The following is a 12,488-nucleotide window of genomic DNA, read 5'->3' as shown; positions in this document are numbered from 1 at the left end:
GTATTTAGCAACTGGGCTAAGGCCTATAGTTTCAAATAAATCATGTAGAGGCTTGAAAGCTGGTACTTGATTTGGCTTGTTTTTTTCCCTTTAGACTATATTGATAATTGGAAACTCAAGGGAAGTGTTTGACTGAGGCTCAGGGCCAGAAAATGCCCATGAAAAAAAATATCTCATATCTCTCCCCTTTCTTTGGAAGACACAGTTCTCCTGTCTGTGACTCTTGCTCTTTTTTGACAATGGTTCAGCTTTCCTGCTATCGTTCTTTTTCCATGAGAAATTTCCAATTGTTGCCAAATTGCAAACATTACAGCTGGAACAAACTATTCCAAGTTGCATAACATCTATGTAAACAGCTTTTTGCATTGCATAATTGATTTCAGATGTTTTTGGCATGGGATTATACCACTTAATATTTTTGTTTTATAAGACTTGAGCAATATGAAGCACGGTGGTTGTGTCAGTGCTTGATACAATCATGGTAAAGATACCAGTAGTGTTTGGAGGATTGGCGAACCTATGGCACGCGTGCCAGAGGTGGCAGTCAGAGCCCTCTCTGATGGCACATGCACCACCACCGCCAGCAGCAGGCCACCACTGCCGCCCGGAGCAGGAGCGCCACCCAGCATAAGGGAGGCGAAGCGGTTGATTAGCAAGCTTGAATAGAAGTGGTAGAGCAAAGGTCACCAACCATTGACAATTGGTGGACTGGAAGAAAAGGGAGGGGGAAGCATTTTACATGCATGCATGCGCGCACAGGGCCACGAGCACGCACACGCTGCAAATGGGGCAGAGTTAGTGCCTGGGTGATACTAGCCCTGCCCCATTCTTGTGTGGTGCAGCGCCTTGTATCTGGACCCCAGATGGTGGCCGTTTTTGTGCCTTGCAGCACACTGGCCCATTTTTGCGCCCCTGGTTTTTGTGTGCCAGAGGCGGCACTCAGAGGTGCCTCCCTGCCCCCCCCCCCCGAGGGCACCACAATGTTGATGCGGCCCTGGCACTTTGCAGTAAATAAGTGGGGTTTGGGTTGCAGTTTGGGCACTCGGTCTCTAAAAGGTTTGCCATCACTGGCTTATGATATCATTCCATTGGGCCAATGCTTCCTTCTGCCTAGAGAGGAGTGGGTAAACCTAGGACTCAGATTGCTGAGTTTTAGATTGCTAAAACACTCGCTGCCAGTATGGCTAAGAATGCTGGGCATTGAAATTCACAAACATCTTCACAGTCTTTTGTTATCCACCTCTAATCTGGATATCACTTTCAGCAGTTGTAGACCACTAAATATATAATCTCCCTTCCCAAACTGCAGCTTGCAAAGAAATGTAGCGTGCAAATATTAGAGCTTTCAAAATTTTGGAATAAACATTTCATTGAGATATCAGACAATGTATGGCATGTACACCTGATTAGCTAAGTAGACATCAGCAGGGATTACCCTGTTGTCATTTTTCTGAATGGTTACTCACGTGGCTGCTTAAATTATCATTTCTGCCATTCACTGAACTATTTTTCAGCCACAGATCAATTTTCTCATTCATCCAGCTAACTCTCATTGATTATAAAGAGGTGGAGGCTTAGGTGTTAAACAGAGTCTAGCCAGGGAACATGAAAAGGCTCTAGCAAACCAACTGATAGACTTCTGCAGACTGCAGGACCACACTGAATCAGATTCAGGTGCATTAATGTATAAAACAGTCAATTGTATTTGCGAGTTCAGGTGAGCTGTTTATCAAGTGAAATTTATAATTTACGCTTGACGTTTAATGAAGTTTAAAACTAGCCTATGCTATAGGTCAGATGTGTCAAACTTGTGACATTGCTTAACGTATCAGGACGGTTTTGCCATTGCCGGCAATGGGGTGGGCGCGGCTTCTGCGTGACGCGTCCGGTCTACAGGCTGGCAGTTTGACCCCCCCTGCTATAAGTAGAGAGAGCTTTGCTTTTGTGTCAGCATTTTACTTCCAGATATCTTTTTTTAAAGGGGGAAACAATAAAAATTTAAAAATCAAACTAATGTTCTGATGTGATCACCTCCTGACCTCATTCCATGGGGAGGGGTAGTGGTTTCAAAGTGGGAAAATCATCTCTTGCCATTGATGCAACTTAAATGTTCCAAAGGGCACAGTGGACTCACGTCAGAATAAGTATAGCCCAGTCCCTGGCATTTCTCCTGCTTGTGTAATAATGTGTATTAAACTGATGAAATTTAAGTAACGTTCTCAAGTGCTTTCAACTACTGTAGTGACAGCTTTTTTGATATCAGCAATGCTGTGACATGTGCTTTTAGGCCAGAATTTGACTCGGAATCAGGGACATTGCTATATTAGAAAATAGGCAGTTCTCAATTCAACTTTTTTTTTTTTTTGAAGGATAAAAATTATTCATGTAAGATAACTTTTCAGATCCATGAGCTTTACCCAGCATTACTCTGAGAAGAAAGATATATGGTAATAAGCTTGGCCTGAAATTATTATTTCTGCAATGCTCCCTCTTGTTCCCTTTTCCTGAAATGCTTCTTAAGCACTTTTTAAGCAATGGAATGTGGTATATTGAACTTTATGCAATTAGCCTTCTCACTATTCTGACCCAGAATTAAGTTGCGTTGTAAACCCGGGTCAGATAGTTAAACTCAATAGGAATAATTTCATAACAAAAATATATTTATTCAGAGAGATTACTTGCATTTATGCTGGTGACTTCTGGACAAATACATCTCTGTTCATTCCCATAGGTGAGAAGATAATGCTTTCTCCATACCATCTTTATAGCGGAACAGGGCCATTGGGTGACATCTGATGGCCCATGCTTCTCTTTAGACCAGTGGTCCTCAACCTGTGGGTCGGGACCCCATTTAGGGTCGAACGACCATTTCACGGGGGTCGCCAAACAACACAGCCCGCCATTTTTTCCCCTTTTCCTTAGCTGTGCTACTCCCTTTTGAATAGAGTCTAATTCTATTGGCTTTCAAAAGCCAATAGGAATTGTCCAGGCTGTCTCTGCCCTGCTGAGCCCGCCAAAAGTCCCATTCTGCAAACGGTGCTGCACCAGTTGATAGTCCTCGACTTATGACCAGTTGAGTAATCCTCAACTTACGACCGGTTGGGGGTCGCGGCATTAAAAAGGTTGAGAACCACTGCTTTGGACAAAGACATTCCAATCTGGCTTGTGTCCAGGAAGTCTCCCAATGCCCTTTAGAAACTCCTCCCACTGACCCATTAACATGGGATGACTGATTAGCTAAAACTACATTTCCCATAAGCCATCTCTTAAGGAGACAGCACTTAATCCAATAAATGCCAGATATTCTAACATACAGATACATGCTCTCTAGTTAGGGTTACATAGAGTTATACGATCCAGAACAGCCGTTTTCAGATAAATTTTACATTCCAGGAATAGTGCCACCATTTTTACAGAAAGAAATTCAGTTGCAACATTAACATGATACTTTATTATTCGTAGTATTTTGTATCAGAATATTTTACTCCATTCATGAGATCTGATGATATTTTGATCTTTCATGGATGCTCTACTGTATTCCATCTATAGAAGCAAATCTACCTATACTTCAAAGAGCTTTTTATCATTTTTATATGAATTATTTGGAGTCCTAGATGCTTGTCCCTAAAAAATGGACCTGTTTATAAGTGCTGAGCTTATGATTTTTTCTGCAATGATAATTGCTTGGTTTATGGAGACATGAAAATTATCAGACTCTCAGGTCTGAAAATAAATAGAGAAAAGACTAAAGTGTTAACTAAAAACCTTACAGAAAAACAAAAAAAATCAATTATCAGAAAAAACAGGTCTTCAAATAGTCAAAAAAGTTAAGTACTTGGAAATCTACCTAACAGCAAGATGTGCAACAATAAAAGAAGATAATTACGCAAAACTATTAAATAGACTTGGAAAAATAGAAAAACCTACAACTTTCAATGCTGGGGAGAATAGCAACAGTGAAGATGAATATTTTACTAAAAATACTCTTTTTGTTTCAAACAATTCCTATAAAAGTGGGACGAAACTTCTTTGATGAACTAAACAAATCAATACTGAAATTTATTTGGCAAGGAAAAAAAGGTAGGATAAAATTGAAAATGCTTTAAGAAGTTAAAGAAAATGGAGGATTTGGACTGCCAAACTGGAATCTATATTACCAAGCAACCGTTCTAACATGGCTAAAAGAGTGGATAGAGATAGAAGATTACTATACCTAGAAGGACATGACCTACAACTTGCATGCCTTTCTATGGTACGGGAAAAATAAAATTCACAGATACTTTCGATATTACTACATAAGAAACATACTGTTGCTAGGATGGGAAAAAATAAAAGCGAAAATCTATATGAAAATATCTGGATGGCTTTCAACAATGGAAGTGTTTGTTCACCCAAACTTAATAAACTATGACAAAATTGTGACTTATAAAGACATTTTTATTAAAGAAGGAAAATTAAAACATAGACAAGAACTTGAAGAACAGGGTATTGACTTATCATGGTGGCCATATCTGCAAATCCAAATGAGATATGAAAAAGATGTTAAAATATCTGGATTCTATAAAGAACAGACAGAATTTGACATTATTATTGACATCAAATGAAAAATTGATTAAGAAACTTTATAAATATATGCTAAGTTTAAAGATGGAAGAGGAATAAGTTAAAGAAACAATGATAACATGGGCAAAGAATTTTGGACATAATATAGAACTAGAAAAATGGTAAATCCTTTGGGAAAGAAATTCTAAAATAACAAAAGCGGTAGCGTACAAAGTAAATTTATATAAAATGTTTTATAGATGGCATTTAACACCTGTGAGATTAGCAAAAATGTTTTAAAATATATGAAGCAATTGTTGGAAATGTAAACAAAAACCAGGCACTTACTACCATCTTTGGTGGACATGCTCTAAAGCTAAAAGATTTTGTTAAGAATACATACATGGTTAGAGAAAATGACGAAAAAAACATATAGAGTTAAGCCAGAATTATTTTTGCTAGGCATAATTGTAGGTAATTATGAGAAAGGGTGTATATATTTAATTTTACATATATTAACTGCTGCAAGAATTGTATTCGCTTAATATTGGAAAAATGAAGATCTACCAGCGGAAGAAGTGTTAATTAAAAAAATCTTAAGAGTGTGCCAAAATGGATAGCTTGACATTGAAAATGAAAGAGAAAGAAGATTCAGTTTATTTTAGAACATGGGATACTTTTTATCATTGGCTAGAAAAACCAGGTAGAGAGAAAGGAACTTAATATGTATGAGTAAACTAGGCATTGAAACCCAGACTATATGTTGCTGATAATATGTCCAGAAGCATTTGGATTTGATTTAGATAGATAGATAGATAGATAGATAGATAGATAGATAGATAGATAGATAGATAGATAGATAACTTCTTTGTCATTTTTTTACTGTGGGCACAATGGCACACATTAAAAATGAAATTTAGTTGCTTGCTCTCAAAGTGTACACATACACAACACACATTTAAACATACTATATACAACATTTGTATAGACCTACTTGGCTGTTTTATGACTCGTGGACTGGCTCAGGAATTCTGGGAGTTGAAGTCCACGAGTCATAAAAGAGCCAAGGTGACGAACCCGTGACCTACACCCTTACATATAAGTAACATATAAATATTAATCACTGTCCATCTTGAGTACATAACGGAAAGGGGAAGCTTTAGAGTTCACAAGGTTAATACTGTATGGAACAAAACTCTGACTGAATGGATGTTCTGCTTCGGATACCAGGAAGCCTTACCATCATTTGCTATTATGTGTCTTGTTTCATATAAAGTGATACCAAACTGCAATGGGCTATAATTAATTGGAATCAAAAGCTTCCACAGTTTTCTATGAAAGAGAGAGAGAGAGAGAAAGAAAAAAGAGAAAGAGGAGAGAGAGAGAGAGAGAGATGTAGAAGTGTGGAAAATGGTTAAGCTTAATGCATTCAGCAATACAATCTCTGTTACACCAAAGAGCTTCATTAGGTAAAAATAAATACATCTCATCAATCCTCCGGGACAAGTGATTGTGACTCTCATTTTGGACATGTGGAAAATTAAGCTAAAGGATAGCCATTCATTCAAGGATTTCTAATCAACAGGATTGACAGAGCTACTGAAATACTGTCTGGGTGAATGCTGGTGTCTAAAACCATTGTGATGAAAAGACCAAGCAAACCCATTACATGAGGGTCCCTTTTTTTTTTTGCATTTCCTTCCCTCTAGATCAGTGGTTCTCAACCTTTCTAATGCCGCGACCCCATAATACAGTTCCCCATGTTGTGGTGACCCCCAACCACTTATACATCACCGGGTGCCAGGGGTGTGGCCAAAGAAAAGGGGAAAAAATGGCGGACAGCCTTGTTTGGCGACCCCGTGAAATGGTCCTTCGACCCCAAATGGGGTCCCGACCCACAGGTTGAGAACCACTGCTCTAGATAAACCCCTTTCTCAATGGCCTTTTAAGAGGAGATTCCTTACTAGACTGATGTGCAGATCGAGCAAAACATAAAATGCTATGGCCTGAAACAAGGGGATAGATTATGATAAAGGAATGTGATGCCAAGATCAAATGGAACTTAAAACTAATAGACTTTTCTAGATTCCATTTATTTGCCAATCTACTAAATTTGGTTAATAAAATTAAAGACAGAAAAAAAAATAATGCTGTTCCCCAGGAGAAAATACAGCCCGTTATGCTCTTTCAGCTTACTCCAGACTACAGTTTAAAGCAAAAAGCAAAGAGACACTAAGCATAAGTAATAAAAATTGCTTCTAATGAATTAGCACATAATTCTCTGCTTATATTTTTAAGTAAGCCATGCTTTATCTGGTGAAGCTTACACCAAACAAGTGTGTCTAAAATAAAGATAAAGACGTCAGATATGTCCGGTGTTTAAATTAAAAAAGCCTTCTTTTCTCATTGAAAATGGCTTTGCAAGTTATCTGTTACCATGATTGCAGTTGCCACAATAACATCTTAAAATATTGGTGTTGAAATTTATCAGATTTTTTTAATTCTCTTATCCGTTTAGATAATAATCTCAACAATGTTTTTTGTGGAATATACCTGTCATCAGTGCTATATCTTAAAAAGCTGAGACCTCTATCCCCCTAAAAACTTCATAAATTTGTGAAGCTCATATCTTGTCAGTTAAACCATGTCTCTGGGCTACAATTAAATAGTTTTTGTTTGAAATTAATTTTGATTAATCCAAGATTCTAGCCAGTGAACAGACGAGAGGTAAACAAAGAAGAATGTTTTTTAAAAAAAATATTGTCTTTTATAAAGTGTTACATATAAATACCCTCAATGGATTGACTTACCTACGTCAATTGGTTCTTGTTTTATATGTGAGAACTCAGGAGTCATATTAATGGAATTGTTGTCTTCCTGAATTTCTGTAAATTCAAAGTATTTTTTTTAGAAAATGCAATTGACATATGACTGGATTTCATATACATTTTAATATACTTATTTCAACATTAAAAACTGAGTTGGGAGTTCAAATATTCTCTAATATTTTTCCTGTGATTGTTCTAAACAATTGTATTCAAAGATTTCTATTATAAACAAATATTTATATGCCGAATGCTGCCTTTCATAGTGAAGAACATCAGGATTTAGAGTAAGGTGCCATTCCATAGAACAGGGCTTTTCAACCACTGGTACGGGTACCACCTGTGGTACATTGGCACCTGGCAGGTGGTACGTGACCATCCTACAAAAGTGGTAGCTGGGGAGGGGAATGAGCTGAACCGTTGGTAGCACCGCACAAGCCTGAGCGAGAGATGACTGGAGCTACAGGGCTGTCAGGGCTCAACGGAAGCGCCAGGATCAGTGTCGCTTTCCAGCTGATCGGTGCTTCTTCGGGGTTGTGAGGGCTCAGTGGAAGCGCCAGGATCAGTGCTAGGCTCCAGCTGGAGCTCGGCACAGATCCTGGTGCTTCTGCTGAGCCCTGAAGAAGCACCAATCAGCTGGAGCTCAGCGCTGATCCTGGCACTTCTGCTGAGCCCAGAAGAAGCGTCGATCAGCTGGAATGTTGCAGCATCTCCAGGGTCTTGTGATTTACATTCAGATGCTTGGCAACTGATTCATATTTATGACGGTCACAGTGTCCCAGGGTCATGTGAAGTGACCAAAAACTGCTGCAACCACCCAGCAGACAGGGGGAATAAAAACCAAACACCCCCCCACCTCATCCCCGCTGCCAATCCTCAACAGAAATGCTCACAACAATGAAAACTTCGGATAGGAGGAAGAGCGCCGCCGGGTGGGCAGGCACGTGTCTTGCTCGGCTGTGGCTTGGGCAGCACTTTTTTCAGTGCCATTGTAACTTCGACAGTCACTAAGCGAACTGTTGTAAGTCGAGGACTATCTGCACTTTTATCACTTTTTCCCTTTTTTTTGTCATCAAGTTTTTGACACCTTGCTAGGCAACTAGTGGTACTTGGATGTTGCCATATCCTAAAAGTGGTACAATGGGTGAAAAGTTTGAAAAGCCCTGCCCTAGAAGGTAGCTGGCGACAGCATTAACTACAAAGATGCTACATCAAGATGGGAAACAGAGATAGTTGCTTTTGGTTAAGAGGTTTGAGACTTCAAGTTTTCTTTCAATGGGATCAGGCCTATTGTTACCATGCAGCTTACATTTTACGAACAGAACTATCCTAAATGCATACCATTTATTATTTTAGACCACAAGATAGTAATTATTTGTGCATTTGAAGTATGGACAAATAGATCCAGAAAACGATATGAAATACCGTAAATGCCGGCGTACAAGGCGACCCGGCGTATAAGACGACCCCCGTCTTTATAGCCGGGCCGCATTCCTAGAACGTCGTCTTATACGCCGGAAACTACCAGTATTTCCGGCGTATAAGATGACTCGGCGTATAAGACGACCCCCGTCTTTGGCGCCGATTTCAGCGCTCGCGGAAGTCGCCTTATACGCCGGCATTTACGGTACTTTGTGTGTTTTTTCCACATCAAAACCAAGCATGTTCAAGTTTCTGTATGACTTCATAAAGATTATTTCACTTTTTTGGGTAGTCGCTTAACTGACTACATGCGCCACATGTTAATAAGGTAAAAACATTTCTGAGTTGTACTTGATTCCTGTTAACAACATTTACATATGCATCTGATCATCTTGGCAATAATACAGAAATGGTTTGTCATTGTTTTCTTCTGAGATTTTTTTAATCCTTTCCAGTCTACAGTATATCCTCGATAGTCATACCTGTGCTAGCCAGGTTGACTGTCTTTAGTTTTTAAAGTTCAAGATTACTATGAATCCCATATTGCTAAAAAGCACATAAAGTCTTCCTTGTTTCTCACATTCCATTTTGTTCTTTAAATATGTGGGATGTATGCATAATTAGATTTAATAGTCTGGTGTGTTGACTGAAGAAATTTATCAGAGGATGTGGAAAAATGTTGCTTTCTGACACAAGTAGTCCTTGACTTGGGACCACAATTGGGACTGGAATCTCAACCATTGAGTAAAGTGGCTCTGAAGCGGGACATCCCCATGACTACTTTGTTCAATGACCACAATCCCAGCACTGCCAGTTGTGGTTGTTAAGCAATTTTAGGGGACATTAAGTAGAGTGTGGGGGGGGGGAGCTCTGGGAGGCTCAGCGCAGGCTATAAGGCCCATTGGGAGGCCTGGGTCTGTTCCTCACCCAACAACCCCTGGGGAGCAGCCTGTGGGGAGCTGAACTCCTTAGGGGGCAGCTCTTTTACCCAGCTGGGAGTGTGGCAATAATCATAAAGGCAAACAGATTGCCAAGCACCCTGATCACATCACTTGGGGGTATGTGCAACATTTTGCGACAGTTGGAGGTAACTTTACAAACCATAAAACTTCCTTTCTGAAGCTCTTATTTCGAACCCTCATTAAGCAGATGGTTTAAGTTGAGGATTACCTGTATTGTGGAATACTGATATGCATATTAAAATGTGCCCACACAACACAATTAGTTTAAGGATGGGTACCCTGACATTTATTTTGAGGTTACTAACTCAAGCAAGTTTGCAGGCATTAACATAAAGAACAGTGAATGCATTGTTCCTCTTATCTTGCATAAACATATTCAGGGAGTTTTTTGTCATTATGATGGCATTAAGAATTCTCTTAAGAAGTGAAGTCAAGGATTTTTTTTTTTTACAAAATAATGTAATCATTCATTTTACTTTGCACGCTATTGGGTTTTATTCCCCCCCCCCCAAAAAAGGGGGAGGAGGTCTGACCTTTAATATAATTGGTTTCTTGCTGTTTGGTGATGTGATCCTTGTGATAGATAATATAATCAATTAAAGCCGAAGGAAGATCCAATCAAAGGGGTAAAAGTCCAAGTTTGTGCTGGAGGTTCATTGACTTCGTTACCTAACTGCAACTACGTTCTAAGCTGTTAGATAATTGGCAAATATTACGCAAGGCAATCTAATTGTAACATTTCAGTCAACATTTTTCAAAACCAATGCTGGTTTATTGATTTTATTCATGCCCATTTTCATATCTGTTTAAAAGACATCCCTTATGTTGTTGTTTTTTATCTCAAGAAAGTAGCACTGGTGGTGTACATGTTCCTTTTGGGTTTTGAAATTTTAGCCCGTTTGCTCTTATCAGCTAAAATGCTCATTCAGACAGAACAAACCAAACCAAACCAAAAACTCAATGCTTTGTGGGTTTGTGGAGAAATAAATTCTAGAGAATTCTCTATAATAATTTGGCACCCTCTACTGGCTGATATATGGTAATAGCATGTGGTGGTAGCAAAAGGCAGAGGTTAGAAGTTGATGTTCTTATTGAAATGTTAACTTTGTTTTTCAGTACAGTGAGAAAACCTCTTAACCAATGGATTTATATTTCTAACAAGCAACATATGAAGTATAGACTTAGTAACGCCTAGAATTCATCATCAAAGTAGAAGAAGGAATATTAATAGTCCTCGACATGGCCATAATTGATACCACAATTTTGGTTATACGTTGTGACGATCATAAAGCAGGTGACTGCACATAATTTTACCACCTGTTTTGCGTTAAATGAACTCCACAATTACTAAGCACATCTATTCTCTAGGAAGCATTTCCAACAAAAAACCATAAATCACGGTCACATGAACACAGTGCTGCAAACAGCCACAAATTTTCAAACCAGTGTCATCCATCCCATTTTCATGGTCTGTTGTAATTTTGGTTATTAAGCAACCAGTCAAATGTCAAGGACTATCTGTATTAGGCTAATGCAGGGGTGTCAAACTCAAATTTCATTGAGGGCCACATCAGCATTGTGGTTGCCCTCAGGGCCGGGTGGGTGTGGCCTACTGGGTGGGCTTGGTCAGCTCAACATCGCTCACAATTGGGTGCCTGGGCAGGACTGGGGCGGATCCAAGGGTCTCTGGCAGAGAAGGGTGGGACCGGGGTGAGCGCCAGGGCATGGTCCATTGGAGGACCATCACTGTCCCTCTCAGGTCGTGCAGGGGGCCCCCGGAAGTCCCTCTCAGGTTGTGCAGGGGGGCCCCAGACGGTGGCACAGGCTGTCCAGAGCTCTGAGTAGCAGAGGTCAAGCGCCCAGCCCTCAAGTTCAGGGACCCCACAGCCCAGCCTAGCCTAGCCCCACTTCCCCAAGGGGACGCCCAGCTGCACTTACCTCCTCCTCGAGGCTGCTGTGCTCGCTCTCCTTGGCCAGGTTGCTCATGGTGGGTGCAGGAGGGCAAAGTGCAAGGGTCAGAGGGAGGCCCACTCCTTCTCCATGCGAGGAGACCCAACTTTGTAACCAAAGCATCCTCAGTAATAGGATGGGAGACCACCAGGGGATGGTGAAAGGGCAGCAGGCTGCTGGTGGCCAAATGCTAAGGCAAGACTTCCCTTAGACCAGTGGTTCTCAACCTGTGGGTCGGGACCTCATTTGGGGTCGAACGACCATTTCACGGGGGTCGCCAAACAACGCAGTCTGCCATTTTTTTTCTCCTTTTTCTTAGCTGTGCTACTCCCTTTTATTCTATTGGCTTTCAAAAGCCAATAGGAATTGTCCAGGCTGTCTCTGCCCTGCTGATCCCGCCAAAAGTCCCATTCTGCAAATGGTGCTGCACCAGTTAAGTAGTCCTCAACTTACGACCAGTTGAGTAGTCCTCGACTTACGACCGGTTGGGGGTCGTGGCATTAAAAAGGTTGAGAACCACTGCCTTAGACCCTCCCTCCCTCCCTCCCTCTCATTCCAATCTCCCTCCTTCCTTCCTTCCTTCCTTCCTTCCTTCCTTCCTTCCCCCTCCTTTTCATTCCCATCTCCTTCCTTCCTTCCCTCCTTCCTGTTTCCCTCCCCTCCTTCCTTCCTTCCTTCCTTCCTTCCTTCCTGTTTCCCTCCCCTCCTTCCTTCCCTCCTTCCCTCTGTCTCTGCTCAGGAAGGGATGAGGGGAGGGGGAGAGGTTGGTAGCGCTTCTCTCAAAGAA

At 40.7% G+C, this 12,488-nt stretch overlaps 2 protein-coding genes across 5 annotated transcripts in view; one reads left to right on the top strand and one right to left on the bottom strand.

Annotated features, from left to right (window-relative positions):
* The window catches only part of PPAT (phosphoribosyl pyrophosphate amidotransferase), a 76,709-nt gene that overhangs the window by 23,700 nt on the left and 40,521 nt on the right, over positions 1 to 12,488 (top strand). The gene's annotated exons all lie outside the window — the stretch shown is intronic.
* Positions 1 to 12,488, bottom strand: part of LOC120302552 (multifunctional protein ADE2) — a 68,054-nt gene that overhangs the window by 37,727 nt on the left and 17,839 nt on the right. For all 4 annotated transcript variants that reach the window (XM_039331127.1, XM_039331129.1, XM_039331128.1 and 1 more), the window contains one exon: positions 7,353 to 7,427. In XM_039331127.1, coding sequence (XP_039187061.1) covers positions 7,353 to 7,427 — 75 coding nt within the window. The remainder of the gene's footprint in view (positions 1 to 7,352; positions 7,428 to 12,488) is intronic.

Source organism: Crotalus tigris, unplaced genomic scaffold (genome assembly GCF_016545835.1).
Source record: "Crotalus tigris isolate CLP2741 ecotype Arizona unplaced genomic scaffold, ASM1654583v1 scf7180000024434.1680833, whole genome shotgun sequence".
Taxonomy (NCBI): Eukaryota; Metazoa; Chordata; class Lepidosauria; order Squamata; family Viperidae; genus Crotalus; species Crotalus tigris.
Note: the sequence above shows the minus strand (reverse complement) of the source record. Positions and strands in the feature narration are given on the sequence as shown.